The following is a 17500-nucleotide window of genomic DNA, read 5'->3' on the forward strand; positions in this document are numbered from 1 at the left end:
TTGTCTTGTGTTTTCAAATGAAAAGTCAGGATTTGCATGCTTATAATGAATAACCTCCTTATGGAAATGAATAGCGGTGTTTTAAGAGTTGCACTCTGAATGCCTTGGCCATGCAAGAGTTAAGATGTATTTGTAATAGGTCTCTAACAGGCAGTATGACAACAGTATTAAATCAGACACTCTTGCTCCCATGCTTAAAATCAATGTCGTGCCATTTCCTAAGTTCTAGAGTTTGTTATAGATGCTTAATTTCAACACTTAGAAACAAAACAAAGTTTGCATTTGATTTTCCAGAATCCGATACATCACTGGCATATTCAAAGCTGAGAACGTCAATAATGTTCTAGAGTTAGGTTTTGTGTCACTGGGCTCTTAGTTCTAAAGCATTTACTAAGAAGTTAAGTCGCAGTAGTGTCAATGGGCCCTACTTCCAGAAATGCATGCTTAGACTCACAGCCTGACAAGGGTTATTATAAAACAGGACTGCATCTCAAATCTAAAGGGCACCTTCCAAATTAGAACTGAAACCTCTCGAAGCAGAGAAAATAAGCACCTGTAACGCAGTCTGCCAAGTGCCTTTTGAGGATAAAATGGACAGTTTCTTCACATAACCCTGTATTTAGCCTTCCAGCATATTACAGCTTGGTGGAAACTTAATGTAACAGGTCTGTAGTTATTGAATCTGAGGATTTTCCTAGTATGAGCCTGTTTGTCATGAGGCCAGGGGCTGACCTGGTTGAGCCAACAACTCATTTCTCATTCAGTCCTGGGTTACCTTCAATATATACTGGGCTAAATAGTGTTCATACTAGTACCTCACTCAGTGTAGCTTCCAGCATTTTACTGCACACTAAATGCACAACCAGATTTGGCTAACCAAAAAGGGCCTAAACTTTCAGGGCCTACTTTGTCTTTAAATACAAAATAAGTAAACAATATAAGATAGATTCTAAAAAGTGAAATCATAAACTAATATTCACTACCTGGTATCTCCAGCATTAAAAGCTCTGCCATGCCTCTCAGCAGAGGCATAGTGTGGGCAGGGCGCGTAGCTGTCAAATTTTCCCTTTTCTTGCGAGGAATACTATTCGGAATAAGGGAATTTCCCTTTAAAAAGGGGAAACGTTCACAGCTATGGCGGGGCGGGGAGGGGGGGGCTAAACTCGGTAGTCCTCCCCATTCTCTTTTGAGCAGAAGGCTCTGGTCTTGTATGAGGCAAAGCAGTTGCAGCAGAAGCAACAGTAGCTGTAGACACCTCAGGCAACATGCCTCTTCCCTGGGAAGCAGAGCAAAAGCAAATAAGGCAAAATATTCAGAATGAGGGATGAGAGCTACCCCCACCCACTGTAGTGGCTATTGTGCTGTCATTTGCCCTCCCTGTAAGGCTGTTGGCTCCGAAAGAAAACAGAGGGGAAGGGCAGTCACACACATTGTTCTGCTTTATATAGAAATATGAACTCTGAAGAAGCCTTTGATCCCAAGGAATGTCAGATGCTCCTAGCATGCCATTAATAACCATGCTACCGAAACCAGGTCTAACAGCATTTCACAGTGTATTGGTTTTTGACACCTGAGTGCATCTTATTTCACCAACGCTACAGTTCAGCTAGAGATCTTTATGCATTATTTGTCTCATGCTTTTCCAAACAACGTGAAAGAATTTCTGAAAGGCACCTTAGAAAAAACAACAACCACTACTGAGAGCAAGCAGTTATTAGGATATCAAAGTATGAGACATCGTGGCTTTAAAAGTCCCGAGCAACTATGCACAATAATATTCCAGGGCCAGACAAATTTTTGCCCCAAGTTCAAGCTCTTAATACTATGCAGAGGTAAGCAGGGTGTCATGCCCAGTTTGTATTGAACATTCAGCACAATTGAAAACATTGTTTGTCACTTCTCCTATCCTATGCAAGGAAAACGAGTCAAACCATCATTACAGGGCAAATCTAAATAAAGGTGGTCCCTTGGGCAGTTTCACACGACAACTTTCTCCGAGTCTCTGCTGCAGAAATATATGTGTGGGCTTCAACGAGACTAGTCCTCTTCAGGCAAATGAGTGGGACGACAGAGTGGTCAGAGGGAGAAGAGGGACAAGACTAGGAAGAGGACGTGTTGGAAGCTGAAAAAGTAACAGGGCTTAGTGAGAATGGAGAAAGAAGTCCAGAATCAGAAATGGAAGCAGGAGAGTGGGATGAGGGAGGCCAAGAAACAGAGATAAGTCAGGCTGGTGAAGAGGCAGGGGTTTCTCCCCTTCCTGCTGCGACAAGCTCCCCTCCCCTCTGGTCTCCCAGGACCAGGAAGGGCATGAAGAGTAAAGGTGGGCATGCTGGCACAGTCTCTGATTGCTTAGGAAAGCCTGAGGAGAGGAGACTTAGGCAGCTGTGGGAAGGCAGGGACCTTCAGTCCTTGCACCTGCCTCATAGGGACAAGACCTACCGAAGAAGAGTCGCTGTGCTCATTGGGCCTAGCTCTCCTGAACAGATCCTGGTTTTTTTTCTAATGAAGAGTTAAATTCACTAACTATGTGTGACTTATTGTTGGCTCACTCCTGACATTTTGCCAGTGCTTCCCTTCCTTTCCGGCCCTTCAGCTCATCTGTGGGACAAATTTTTTTGCACAGAACAGACTCAAATTTCAGTATTCCTTGTTCAAATTATGGATAATTTAGTGCAGTTTTGGATGTTCTTCTTAGGTCCTGCATGAAGAGGCACAACTAAGGAAGAAGAGCAGGAGGGGCAAAAGACAGCTGCTTAAAAGTTATGGAGCAGAGTGGGACATGTTCAGGGCACAGAAGCCTTGCTTGCTAACCGTTTAAAGACTTGGACAAGGTCAAGTTTATTTTCTCATCATCCAAGCAGGTAGTTCACATGCTCTCATGTTTTTTCTTCTCCTTCACAATGAGCTCTAGAAACATGCTTCAAATAAGAGCCTTTATTCTCACAAAGCCCAATGCTATACCAAATTCCATACACTGTACATAATTTGCTCTGCTGCATGTAGTAATTCACCTCTGCTTGTTGTGTGACTGCCAATGAGCCTTGAAAGCTTAGATCTTTGGCATGTCTATGATGCTATACTAAAAGCAAATTGGCAGTGCTGGTAAAGCCTGTTCTCCACAATCTCAGAACCAAAACGAAAAGGGAAAAAATGTTCAAAGTGTACATTTCACTTTTAAACCTGTGCATGTGAGGGTTGCTATCATGAAAACAAGATCCTGTATTTCCCAGGCACACAGAGCTTTAATTAAATGCTGTTGAGCTGGTGTCACCAGCAAGAAAGAGGACTTGGTGCAGTATTTTTCATTAATTAAACTCCCCCCCCCATAAAGAATAGTCAAGAAAATGCAGAGGAATAAAAATACATTTTCTATAGCAGATCAAAATTATAGCTTGTATTTCAGAAACAACAAAAAGAAAACCCCTCCTTTCTTTCTTTTCCTGCTAGTGAAGCAGGAAAAGCTTTATTATTTTCTTCAGGGAACATCTATTAGGGGATTCCTATCATGAGGAAATAGGACTGGATTTTGCTTTTTGTTCTAAAAGTATCCAGTTCTAAAGTGCTCAACTGGGTGATACCTAGGTGATCACCTTCTTCCTTTGACGGCCACAGTATCATTACCGGGTTTTGGCATCCATGTGTCTTGAGAGACAATGGACTGTAAAGTCAAACTGCTGGAGAATCACAGTGCCTGCTGTGGCTGCAGAGACTCAAAACTGCTGCCTCCTGCATTGTCATCACCAAAGTGACCTCTCCGGAGCGCAAGCCTGGGCAGTGTGCATGGAGGTCCTGGTCTGCCCAGATGATAACAGCCTCACTGTACCAAGTTATAACATTGCACATTCATGCAAAAGCATTTCTCTAGAAAATCCTTCCCCTAAACACTCTTCAGAACTTGAACAGATTTATTTTAGTGGATACTTTGGTTACAGCCTTTAATGTTGGTGGTGGTCTGGCTTTTTAAAGTTGTTTTGCTTGTTAATTCAAATCTAGCTAGTTACTTAGGAGCTTTAAAATATTCTGAAACTTGACCAGTGCCTTTTGAATTGATGAGGCTAAAAATCAAACTGTATAAATAAACCTTGCTCTCTTCAAATTTTTCTGGTGCTGAAGTTGAGATCCTGTAAATGTTCTAGCCCTGCTGAAGTATTTTAATCCCTCGTGTGATGAAAGAAAGCAGGAGCAAACATGCTAGCTCCATTGCCTTCCTTATTTTCCATTAGTCGAAGGGATAACTCCTTGTGAGTCGAGGACCTGCCACCCACATAGGATTATAAATAAGACACAAAGACACATTATTTTAGGTTAATGGGCAAAATTGGTTGCAGCATGTGAGTAGTATCGGCTTAGGCACTGGATAAAACAGCAATACATGACTCCACCCCGCTCAGCAGGGAGTCATTTCAGGGTTAACAACCAGTGGGAGGAGCTTGTTGATGCAAACAGAACTGGAAGCTTCCCCATGACGTCACCGGGGGTCGTGCCATGGCCCTAGCCACCAGCAGGGCATAGGACAGGATCCACGACCGCCAGATTCCTTTAACGGAATACCCAAAAGAGGAGGGATAGATGGTGGCCCATAACCAATCCTCCAACACAGCACACCTATTCCATTGCCTAACCGCCAATACCAGAAAGTTGTGACGAGTTGCTACGAGGTAGGCGAAAAAACCAAGAGGCTGGTGCCAATTTGCCAAATGGATAAAAAATCCCTACCAGGCCCCTTGGGCAATCAAGGCAATCAACCAAAGTCCATAGCAAGGTCAATATGCAAAGGAAGCTGACCTAAAAGGGAGGGAGGGAGATCTAATGCAAGCAGGAACCGACTGGGAAAAGAGCGCTGCCGTGGCTGTTTAAATGCAGCTAAACCCGCCCACCAGCTGGCCCTATTGGCTGGCTGAAAGGCCTGGCTGCGGCAGCAGAGGCAATCAGAAGCAGGGAGCCGAATACGCCTCCCTGCTGCTGTGGGAAGCTGCTCCCACTCACAACTCCTCCCCTCTGGGAGGAGGAGAGGCCTTGAGTGCAGAGCCTTTCCTACTCATGCGGACTCCCCATGCCTTTTAGAACCCTGAAGCAGTTGGACATGGCACCAGTGACTTTCTGCAAATCTGCTAAGTTCTGAAGCTGTTTCAAACTTCATGCAGCAGCCCAGAATTCTACTTGTCAGCAGTATCTAACCCACTGATACTCCAGCTGTGTTTCGTGTGACATGTGTGAGAAATGTGGAGACACGTCTCTCCACTCAAGCAGTGGAACTGTTAGGGACCTGTGGCTAAGTGTTTGGCATATGCTCCAGACCTTTTCAGGCTTCAGATGTGCATTAGATCTTGGCTGCCACAGAAACAATGAAAGAAGAATGGTGTAGCATATGGCCTGTAGTTGCGTAAAGCAGAGCCCTTGAGAAAGACAAAAGGAGCTGTCTCCTTCTCCAATCCAACATCACGGAAGACAAACGGTCACTCAAAAGGCTAGATTTCAACCCATAATGGAAGGGGGGTTAGCACAAGAGGATCCTTGCGCTTTTTGATAAATTATCCACCATGGATTGTCAGAATTGCTGGATTTAAACATATGTTGACCGGCAGGTTTGAAGGCTTCAGATCTCAGAGGCATAATATTTCATAAGAACAGCTGGATGTAACAATCCACACGGAAGTGCTGGAATCCTATACATTTTAATACTTGTCAACCAAATTCAAGATTTTGTTATCGAATGTTCTTTTTGAGGGGCCTTGCATGTGAACTGAGTGCCTCCTTTTGGAAGAAGGTATTTCAGCCCATCCGCAGAAGTATGGTGACCCAAATAAGAGAGACTTCGATTATCTGAAAATAGGGAAATTCCAGGTGGAAGGAGAAGATTTAGGGAGGATTTTAATGTGTTGGAACTGTGTGATGTTTTGTATTAGCATTTTATAGGCTATATTTTTGCAGCTATGTTATGCATGCTTACTTGGAATTTAAGGCACAATGAGTTCAGTGGGACTGACTCCCAAGTTAGCACACAAAGGTTGGCAGCCTTTGAGTACTCTTTTATGCCAATGGTTTTCAAAATGTTCTGGGCCTTCAGGATAGGGCAGGGTGAATTCAAATGAAATACATAGTTCCTATAGGTTTTCAAAATGTTTCTCTGAACTCAAATCAGCTTAGAAGTAAAATGGACGACAAGAGGCATCCATTACAAAGGAGTCCCCAAGTAATAATGATTGGGTTAAGAAAAGCCGTGCTTATATTTCTTTTCTGATCAATACCACAGACTGGAATATAAAACAGAAGATTTGCTTGCTATTTAGGCACAGTTGCTATATGCTGAATGTTTGTCAAAACTTACTCACTTTGGAATTTAATAAAAACTTGAACACAGTAATATATACGATATTCACTGATCCCACAGGTGTGTGGAGGGAGAAGGATATGGAACAGGGTGTAGACACATTTCTGCTCCATAAAACCACAGTCTGAACCAGGCCTATATCTTTCAAATTTTTAAGTTTCCGAAACACACACTTTCAAGACAATATTTCCACATTTGAAACAACAGCAACTGAAACAAAGTACAATGCTGCAAAGTTATGCATTTCAAATGTGAAGCTTTGGAATTGTTTCAGCCCCCAGGTCTAACGTTAAGGTTGGCAGAAAGGCTTTGTCTGTGTGGTGATGTACATCTGTTATGTAAACAAGAACTGCTTGAGTGAAATTTGCCTTCTCTGACTGTTTGTACTGAAGGAATTGTATGACCATAAAGAAAACAGTGAGAGACAAGCAATGAAAAAAGGGTGATACAGAAGAACAGAGGATGAAAAAGGCAACTAAAGAGTACCTGTCCCAGGAGATGCAATATACTACTTGACCTTTATTCTCTAGATTTGATTTGTTTGGAATGCAGCAGGTAATATTGAGACTTGGTACTCATGAATAGGGATACAATTGAAAGTTAGTAATTTCCACCTCAAAACCTTTTACATAGCTAGCACTCTAAAATATTGTCACTGAAGAGAAAGTATTTTCCAGTTTGGCTTATATAAATACCCTGCAGATTTCCAATATAGTTAATTTGGCAGTTGGACAAAGGTCATGAAATGTTCAATTTTCATATTAAAAGAGGTCATGTTTTGTAGAAACACTTGTTCTTTACTCTGGGGGGATGAATCAGAAAGGGGCCTGTGGGCTGCTTTGAACATGGCAGAAAACAGAGGAAGAAGAAAGATAACCTAAAATTCTTTCAAGAGGAGCAGGAAAGCTGCAAAAGAGTCAGATGCCTTGTAGATTGCCAGGGATTAAACAGAACAACCAAAGAGGGTTAATGGGATTGCAGGAAAACCAAAATATCCTTGAAATGATCACTTGTATAGACATAAAGTGTGCTCCGGATGGTGGAAGTGAGATTTGAGAACTATACTGAATAAGGGATATACCCTTTAGAACGCTGTATCAGTTGGGCTGCAGAAGGACACAAGGAAGCATTGTGAAAAGTATGAACGTAAAGGAAAGAAATCCACAGTGCCAAACCATTGTAGATGCATCGGTGTGTCCCCAAACCCTATGGAACTGTGGATAGTATCCCAATAACTGAACATTTTCTACAAAAGAAGATCACACATGGACTAGAAAAGATGTGAAGTCAATACATGTAGCTAAAATGTGAATTCAGAATGGCTAGACTCAAAACCAGCTTTGACTCACTGTGGAACACAAAACAAAGGCCGAATTTTATCTAATAAAGCAGGAGTGCCTTAGGAGAGCTCAAGGCTCATCTCTAAAGGATGACATTTAGGCTCCGTTCAAATGCCACAATTTCTGGTCCAACAAACTGTGATCTGAACAACCAAGAATGGGCTGTGTGCCTGTGTGTTCGCTCCTCTAATTTCTTGCACCTTTTTTTCAATGTAGCTTGGTTTCTTAACAAGAATTTCTCACGATGTACAAACTAGGAATGAATGATCCCTGCAAAACAGAGTATCAGCTTGATTCTGGTTTCTATGGATTGTTCAAGCCACAGTTTTCTGGTTCAGATGCCATGGAAAACTTGTTTGAGGAACCAGGAAGTACTGATGCAAAAGAGGGGAGGAGGCAGTGGGTGGGCATATGACTTATTGCAGCTCCAACAAACCATGGTTTGGTGAACTAGAACTGTTATACATTACTTTCAGCAGTATTTAGGCCTGAGTTTAAGTGTATAATAGATTTTAAGAAAAAAGAAGCTTGTGTGATTTAAATTAATTACCAGTGATGAAACACCTCCTCACTCTCCACTGTGTTACCTCTTTTGTCTTGTGAATTGTTCAGTATTAATTTGAATCCCAAACCAAAACCAAGCATCTCAAAAGTAGGCTAACCTATTAGGTAAAGGTAAAGGGACCCCTGACCATTAGGTCCAGTCGTGACCAACTCTGGGGTTGCGGCGCTCATCTCGCTTTATTGGCCGAGGGAGCTGGCGTACAGCTTCCGGGGCATGTGGCCAGCATGACTAAGCTTCTTCTGGCAAACCAGAGCAGCACACGGAAACGCCGCTTATCTTCCTGCCGGAGCGGTACCTATTTATCTACTTGCACTTTGACGTGCTTTCGAACTGCTAGGTTGGCAGGAGCAGGGACCGAGCAACGGGAGCTCACCCCGTAGCAGGGATTCGAACTGCTGACCTTCTGATTGGCAAGTCCTAGGCTCTGTGGTTTAACCCACAGCGCCACCCGCGTCCCTCAGAGGGTGACCTATTAAATATAACCTATTAAACTACCCAACAGGCCACATTTAAACACACAATTCTCTGAAAAATCCTGCCAACAACCACTTTTTACCGCCCCACGCAATACACACAAATGAACAACTGAAATGGACTATCAGAAATTGTGTTTGAATGGCTGTTTTAGTTGTCCAGCTCCCATTGCCTTTATTTTGATTTCATTCTCTTACACACCAAAAACTGTTCCAGTTCATCCATTTCTCTCCTCCTGTTGTGATTCCATGCATTTGCAATGGTCCTTTTGGCAGAACCACGGCTCCTGCATTTCACACCAACCTCTTATGGCAAGTTTCCGATTCATTGTTGTTTTGGCGCTAATCACCAGGAGCTGGATCAAACATTTATGTTCACTGCTTGGTTATGTCTGGTTGTTTTTTTACACTAATGAATATGTGAACTGATTCCATTGATAAAGCACTGTGTTTGAGATAATGGGAGAAATGTGAAAGTTGTATTTCATGTTAGGCCTATGAAATGATAGCTCACGCACACATGGCCACCACTTGATGCTGCCGCTATGAAGCTACGCCCATGCATGCATGAACCATTTCTTGATGATTGGCAGCTGACTGTGAATTGAACCCACTGCAGAGGTGATACTGAAATTCTATCTATGGTGTTGTACCTATGATGCCTAGGCTCATTCACTCATTTAAATCATGATTTAATGTTGAACTCATCAAGTGATGAGCTTTTGTGTGTGAACATTGTCTTTATGTGTTTATGAACATTATAATGTGTCGTTTCTGCCCTGTAAACTGTCCAGTGCTACTGCAATAATATTTTGGCTTTTGTTCTGCTGGTTAGAGGCTGTGAATTTCAAAATGGGCTCATATCTTTCCGTTTGTAGGATTATTTTTTTTGTCACATATAGTTACAAACTTAACTACAATAGTTAAAATTCAAGCAATTAGCATCTGAGCTTGCGTGTGTGTGGCTGTGGCCCAGGGGTCTGAGAATTATTAATCTGCCTCTACAAACATCCAATTGTGGAGAATTCAAAAGAGAACGGAATAAAGTTTTCAACAAAGCATCCATGCATTTTGCTTCTATATAGATCCCACAAAACCCCAAAGGATCCTGCAAACTTCTACAATCCATACTATGGGGATATGACACTTTTCAGCATAAGACAGCTGCAGGCACTCTATCTCTAGAGTGATCTTTTTGTTAGGAGGAAGTAGAAAGAATTGTGAAAGTGCAACAAATGGGGGTTAGAATATTATATAAAAAAGGAACATCAACTGTTCGATCAAAGGAATGTAACATTTAAACAACTAAAGAGGAAATGATAAAGGGCTGCAGTGGCTGCTGAGCGCAACAGCATATAAGGCTAGAAAGATCAGGGAGTTGATGAGCAGGGAAGCAAAATACAAGAGGCTAGATCTGAAATGTGAAGTGAAACAATATGAAGTGAATATAGAGGAGAACAGGAGAATGTGTGTTTTGGGGAGTTGGAGGAGGGGAGATGTTACTTGTGAACGGTATCTGTTACGGTACAGAAAACATTTTAATTCCACAGCAAATTTATTTGTTCTTTTACTACCCACATGCACCGAGCTGCAGAGATCCTCCCACTTCCGGACACACACACTCCTCAATACTTATTTCAACATGGTCCACAACATCACTATAAATATTAAAAATATAAATACAACAAGAAGGTGGAGTGCTACCTTTTGCTCACTTGGCTTGTCAATTTGAAATGCCAGGTGGTGCTCCTAAAACCTGAAACGTTCATTCAGACAGATAGAGCCTACATGTGAATCTGATGATACAAAAGGTCAGATACAAAGCTTCAGCATCTTATGAGTCCACAAGTAGCAATCTTCTATGCTAAACTAAAGCCAGCAAGAAAGTAAACAAAATCTATAGCAATATTGGGACAGAGGGACAAAATTGTGAATTTCAGTTTCTCATTTTTCAATGTTAAGTTTAGTTTGCCTCATGTTCCCGTCAATTTGCAATTTGTTTTTAACATTTTAGGACACATTTCTCCTAGCACACACCTATTTTTGTATGCAATTTTGCATTTTATGCACATTTCCCTCTAATATACATGTGTGCACATGCTTTTTTGATAAAAGTACTGTCTTGCAAAATTCGGAGAATCGCAAATTTCAAATGACAGCTGTATTTCAGTTTGCGTATTGCTTCAAAAAATTGCAGAATTAACTAGGTCCTCATTAAAATACAAAAGGCACAAAATTTCTTTCCCATCTCCAACTGTAGGTAATATTTTCAATTATTTTCCTGGCCTTTTTAAGACTGCAACATAACACAACATTTTCAAGCTACCTTAATATATTACAACAAGGAGATTAAATGGTGATTATGTGTGATGTATTTTACAAAATGCTACAGCAGTGGTATCATCACTGACTCAATTAAATGATTCTCAATCATTCTCCCAAAGCTTGGTGCAGCTTTAAGCATTTGATTTATTTTAGAATATGCTGCGTGCAAATTTCACCCAGTGAACAAGGACTTTGCATCATAGAAGCCTCCTACAACAGAAGAGCCTCCAAAGTAAATTGAGATGCATCATGAGGTGGGACAAAAAGCAGAAATACAAAAAATGCAAAGACAGGGGTACAGGAATGGTATGAAGTTAAAAACACAAGGGAATGAAAGGGATTGAAACTGGAATGATAGGTAACCTACTGTAAGTAGTGTGAAAGCATAACAGTAGGGGACTGGAATAATCAGATATGGGAACAATCTGACAATGGACTGGTTTCAAATTGAAGCACCTCAAACAGACCTTAGAGCAGAATAATCACACTTGCCTTTGGGAACAAAATTTAAAGAATAAAAAAAGTTTGAAAATATAAAAAGTTTGATGTTTATGCAGATCAAACTGCAAAGAAGGAGAAGGAGAAGAAAGACCCAGGCTGGGCAAAAGTTGGAAAGGTAAAGAGGATAGGGGTTGGGAAAGACAGCAGAATACAAAAGGTGGAAAAGGATGACTGAAGCTATGCAGAGCTGAAACTCCCCTTTCTTGCTTAGTGCAGAACTGGAGGACGAAAGACTGACTGAGCTCGCATATGCTCATCTTTCAGATGAGCTTCCATCCTTATTTGCTTTCTTCCTCTGTGCACTTTTGCTAAACTCAAATGTAACCTCTGCAGCAAATACTGTTATCACAAGAGACCATGGGTGCACACACAGCTTCAACTAATTCCAATATTTTAAAATGAAGCTGAATACAAGGATTGTAGTGTGTATGGGCCAAGTAATGCGCTGGGATGGCTATAAGAAAATACCTTCAGGAAACAGCTCCTAGTTCCTTTTCTGAGCTGGTGTTTTGAGAACAGTTCAGAAAATAGCAACTCTCCCCCCACCCCCCTTAACTGTTCCTAGTGAGGGAGAAAAGCTCACTAGTGCTCTGGGCTAACACCTATAAGCCCTAAAAATGTAGCACTCATTCACACATTCATGTAGGTCAGTTGGTCCCTTGTACCTTGATCATTTAGCACGACGACTCACAGCGACTCAAATGAAAAGCACTTTTAAAGGTGATACCATGCTGCTTCTCTGCTCTGTCTGGCTGAATGACTGGGCAGGGCACAGGCTTTTATAAGCGTCATGCCCACCTCTGGCTCACAGCCATGGGAGATTCTGGGGGAACACAGCCCAGCACCTCACCCACTGTGAGACAGTAGCAGTCTCCCACCCAGGCTTTGCTGCAAAGGCAAGGATCCCCTTCAGTCCTTGGCATCTGCTCTGCCATGGCCCATTCATTCACAGATGCAAGTCTATGCCTGATGATTAATCAGCGATTAACACACGTGTGAAGTACTCCTGTCTCTAGTTCTTTAATGTGGATGTGAACAAACCTAAAGATCGTGTGCCAGTCAAAGTGGATGATATTGAGCTATGTTCCCATTAGCATTCTTTTTTTAACTCAAAGGGGGAAATGCGTTTGTCCTTTGTGCAAATTGATATCGCTTATGCAGCAGACTGCTTCCAAGGAAAGTTAATATTAGAAAACAATGTTGCTGTTTACGTTCATCACTGTGGCTGCTGCAACCACAAGGGTGTAAGGTTTCCTATAAGATCAGTTTTGGGCATCACAACATGGCAGCAGTCAATAGACAAGTTTACACGTAACACAGTAACATGGTTCAGCATAGGCTGGAACAAGCTCATGCAAGATTTAGGCTTGTGGGGACGGAGGAATGGTTTATTCAGAACCAAAGATTGTGGATTATAATGAACTCTGATTAGTTTAACATGTCAGCTTCCTAACTTAGGGTTTGATGCTGGACTGTTCTGAAACTGACCAGAGTGCCTTATAAACCATGATTCCTGGTTTACATGGGATGACAAGCTGGGATCAAGGAAATGAACCTAAAGGCTGCTCTTGGCTACATAGAAGTTGAAGGAGGAGGACCATGCAAGCCCACATCTTGCTTGGGCTCATTCCAGCTTGTGCACACAGTGCTAAACCATTGTTTAGAGCTTATGTGAAAAATGGGCCACTGTCATCAATTCACAAATGGCAGAGCAACCTGCACTGTACTATTTCTACCTGTAATGTGACAATGAGGCATTAGTTTATGAAATCAGAAGTCAGGGAAATGGAGGAGAAGGCAGCATGGATCTTGAGTTCAGAAATTTGTCGCTTCAGCTGAATTCTCTTAAAAAGCCCTTCTGAGCTTTGGACAAGCAATGGTCCCTCACCATATAGGAAGCACAGCAAAATTTGATTTCATGATACATTCTGGGACACACCTCACTTTGATTGACTTTGACAGCCACTTTGATTAATGCCTAGAAGGAACATGCGAGGAAAACACTGCCTCTGTGCATGAACAGAGTACATTGTCTTCTATACTAGGTACCAACAAACACCTGGGCTTCAAAGAAAGGAATCAGAGACAACAACAAAGTCAACAAAGCCATATTAAAATTATCCCAACTCACACAGGAGCTGCTTCTCATGTTAGCTTCCTGTGAGATTGGCTCCTAGGTAGATTTCTGCAACAAACATCACAGTCTGGTAATAGACCAATCAGCATATGATCATATGACCTGAAAGTAAACCTAAATACAACTTGACCTTTGCTGAGAAAACCTGAGAGTTAAACCATATGTGAGGTGGGAGATCCATGATTCAAACTCCTAATGTGTGCTTTTATTTTACAAAAAGCAGATTGCGAGGGCCCCAGTTTGGATCAGTGCCATGGTGCACTTGGGATGAGGAGATTTAATCCTTTGCTTGTGCATCATGGTCATGAGCCCATGTGCTCTCTGAAGTTTTCATGAATTACAGAGAGGGGAAACAGTCTTGTATTAAGTAAGCTTTGCCCTGCTTGGCTAAGAGCAATCTGGGGTGAGTGATTTAAATTGGGGAACTGGTGCCAGGGCAAAGTGTTAGATCTACCTCCATGCTTCAGCCTCTATTTAAATTGGGTGCTTGTTGTAAATATAGAATTATTGGGAGTTCGACCGCTGAACTTCCACATCCTGTGTAGTTTCACCCTGAATAAGAGGACTCTCAGCCTACATGAAGACTCGAGAGCTAGTGATCAATTAAATTTTAAGAGCAAGGACTTTGTAAGCCTTGACTGCTTCTGCTTTTACTCAGAAGTTTTATTTTATCTTAATTCTCATTCATTACAAATTTATTCGAGGTTGGTTATCTGACTGCCTAATTGGTGTGTTTCTAAATAACTTACCACTCAAACCAGGAAGACTGGGATCTTGATGTAGGTCCTACAACGTCTAACTATTTGGCAAATGTTCCATGACTAACTTTATGAATTATGGCTGCCTATCTGGCACCTTGATCTCAGTGTGTGACAGCGTATCTGCTCTGTAGTACTAACACATTATCATTGAAATATTGATGCTATAACAAGTTCAGTTATGCTGCACTGGGGTACTGCTACCACAGCCTATCCTAAGCAGTTGCATGCTAGTGAAGTAAGCCTTGGGACATGCTATCTTCTCCCCCATTTTTGATACTTAGATTTTGTAGCTCCTTCCACACAGTTGTTCATCTCTCACATCATTTGTATCATTTGTATCATTTGTATAATAGATTATACAATCATTTGTATAATCTGCACTCAGCTTCCAACATTAACATATCTATGCACTTTGTAGCATGCAAATACCACTTGGCACGGCGTACAGAGTTGTGCGTGCTGGTTGAATGTACACTGTACATGCAGTATATCCTATGTACAATCGGCATATACTGCTCAGTGCACATACAGGAAGAGAAAGAGAGACAGAGAAAGAAAGAGATCAGCTACCCTGTTACCAAACAACTCTAAATAGCAAATGTCATTCATTTCTATGAAATAGCTGTTTTTAATACACATGATCTAATTCTTGTTTGCTCTTTAAAGTTTTATTGTCTTGGCATTTTAGACAGAAAGAGAGCATTAGCATACTCAGGAGAAATGCTACAAGTAAAAGGCCTGAAGCTACCCAATGCATGGTTGATAGCATACAGCACGGGATATAAAAACTTTTGTCTGATGGCTCACTTTACTTGTTTTAGAGTACTGTTGCTCTCCAGAGCTTATATCCATGTTCTTTCTACTTCAAGTTTTATTACTTCTTTTGTATTATTTAATACATCTAAAGACACTTCCAAAAGACAAATTTTTCCATTTTGAAAAAAAGTAATGGTTTGGAACTCGCTAAAGCACATTAATGGTCTTGCTCAGTAGTGTGTGCCTATAGTCCTCCCCCCCCCCCCACCTCACAAGGTGATACAATAAATGGCAAATAAAGCAATTAGGCAGATGATCTTCAAGATATCTGTCAGATAATATATTTACAGGCCTTGCACGAGAAATAAACCAGGAAGCAAAACCACTTGGAAATCTCTGAGTGTACAAAGGAAAATCAAAATGAACATCTCTGATAACGTACTAGGTGGGAAAACCTATAGTGTTTGACTTGAAATTACTATTCCAGCATTACATGTATAATAAATATGAGAAATATGAAAGAGAAAATTAAATAATAAGGACACACTGAGTGCAACATTTTAAATACAAGGATATTATCATTAACTAAGGACATAATTGTACATTAAAAAGAATCATTCTACATCTATGTCTACTTAGATGTCATTTCTCTAATTATTATATAAATAACCTGGGAAATGATACCTCCAAGGTACATGTTTTACTATTTACTAAACAAAAAAATGCCCCGTTTGACACCCCTGATTAAGGCCAGGCATTTCTTAGGCCTCATACACATTTCTGAAATCCACAATACATCAATTTTTAATACTGCCACTCTCTGAGCTGCATTAAAAAGATGGTGGGGGAAAGATTTTAGAGTAATTAATGATATAGTTAGCTGCTAAATATTAATAGGAATCGTAGTCTTGCATAAAATATAACATATAAACCTTGCCAATACAGACACACCAGTAATTAAAGTTGAATATGTAATTACGCTGATTTATAAGACAGGCAAAAAGTTACACTTTACTAGCTTCTATGTAAACTCTGGGTAACAGTTAAACTTTGCATTTTATGGTAATATAAATGGGCAGTATCTCTGTGACAGTCCATAAACATGATAAGGACTTGTGGGTCTAGTTAAATTACTACTAATTCAGTAAAGAATTCTAATTCAGTAAAGAATCCAGATATTTGATCGGAAGTAGAATTCATTGCACTGAATATTCAAATGATGATGATCACAGGCACAATAAAAGCACCTATATTATGAGCAGTGTTGCGCCAGTATTTTTTGCAATCACATTAACAACTTGTTTCTCAAGGCTGAAACATGGTTGTATACCCCCAAGTCCAATCTAAACCAAAGAGGTGTTCCGAGTATACCTAGCTGTGTGCGGGGCTGCAGCCCAAGGCCACAATGCACAGAGAACGGGATTCACATTCTATTCTATGTGAGAGAAACCTTTTGCAAGCACACAAGCCTTTCCCACTGCCCACTCAATGTCATCATGCAGTGCACTGAGATTTGTTCGGAGGGAGGGGAAGTGTTCACATCAAGTGAGCTGTTTCTTAGTCCATGTGAATAGTTTCTGAATATTCTTGCATGCATTTGAAAGGATGTTAGGGGAACGCAAAGATTTTGTCAGTAAAGGATGCTGACCGCACTTACATGTGAGGCTGAGGAGAGCAGCCTGGGCTGCTGTTTCCATTGCTGTCAATGTGATCCAGCGAACCATTGAGGTCTTCATGGACTGCCTGTAGTAAGCCACTGGATGCGTTATTTATCAATCCGGGGTTACCAAGCAAAGGTAAACTACTCTCTGCCAGCGCAGCCTAGCAAAAGAAAGAGGCAGAGTTTTTAGCCATTTGATCATTGGAAGTAGCTTCAACATGTATTGATGTAGATCTGTGTAAACAGGCCCAATTGATGACGAGAAACATCTCTGGGCCATTTGTTCCACATCTGACTTTGTACACTTGCCCACACATTCGTGCATCGCTGCATGGAGCTACCAAATGTGCTCTGACACCGACATGCACAATGTTTTCTGCTTTCAAACTATTTCTAACTCCAAAACGCGTTTAAACTCTCAACCCTCACGCAGCAGACAGTTCTTTTGTCCTGCAGACACCAGCTGGATGATAAAAAAAAATATGACCAGAACTTAACTGAAAATAAAGGAGTCCTGACATTTGCCTTTTCTGCATAAAAATTATATCTTATAATTAAACTTTAAAGTTTTTGCCATGAGCACCATGTTCCCCAACACTATGATGTGAAATCATTCATGACAGCTGGGATAAATATTAATGCATATCCACA

General features: G+C 41.1%; 1 protein-coding gene across 21 annotated transcripts in view; it reads right to left on the bottom strand.

Moving 5' to 3' along the window:
- The window catches only part of FOXP2 (forkhead box P2), a 351241-nt gene that overhangs the window by 9835 nt on the left and 323906 nt on the right, over positions 1-17500 (bottom strand). For 18 of the 21 annotated variants that reach the window (XM_083574490.1, XM_083574491.1, XM_083574480.1 and 15 more), the window contains one exon: positions 16847-17010. In XM_083574490.1, coding sequence (XP_083430616.1) covers positions 16847-17010 — 164 coding nt within the window. Of the gene's footprint in view, positions 1-10413; positions 10506-16846; positions 17011-17500 lie in introns of all 21 variants that reach the window. The other 3 variants (XR_014539275.1, XR_014539276.1, XR_014539277.1) reach the window with 1 other exon arrangement.

Source organism: Podarcis filfolensis (genome assembly GCF_964270895.1).
Source record: "Podarcis filfolensis genome assembly, chromosome: 10".
Classification (NCBI taxonomy): Eukaryota; Metazoa; Chordata; class Lepidosauria; order Squamata; family Lacertidae; genus Podarcis; species Podarcis filfolensis.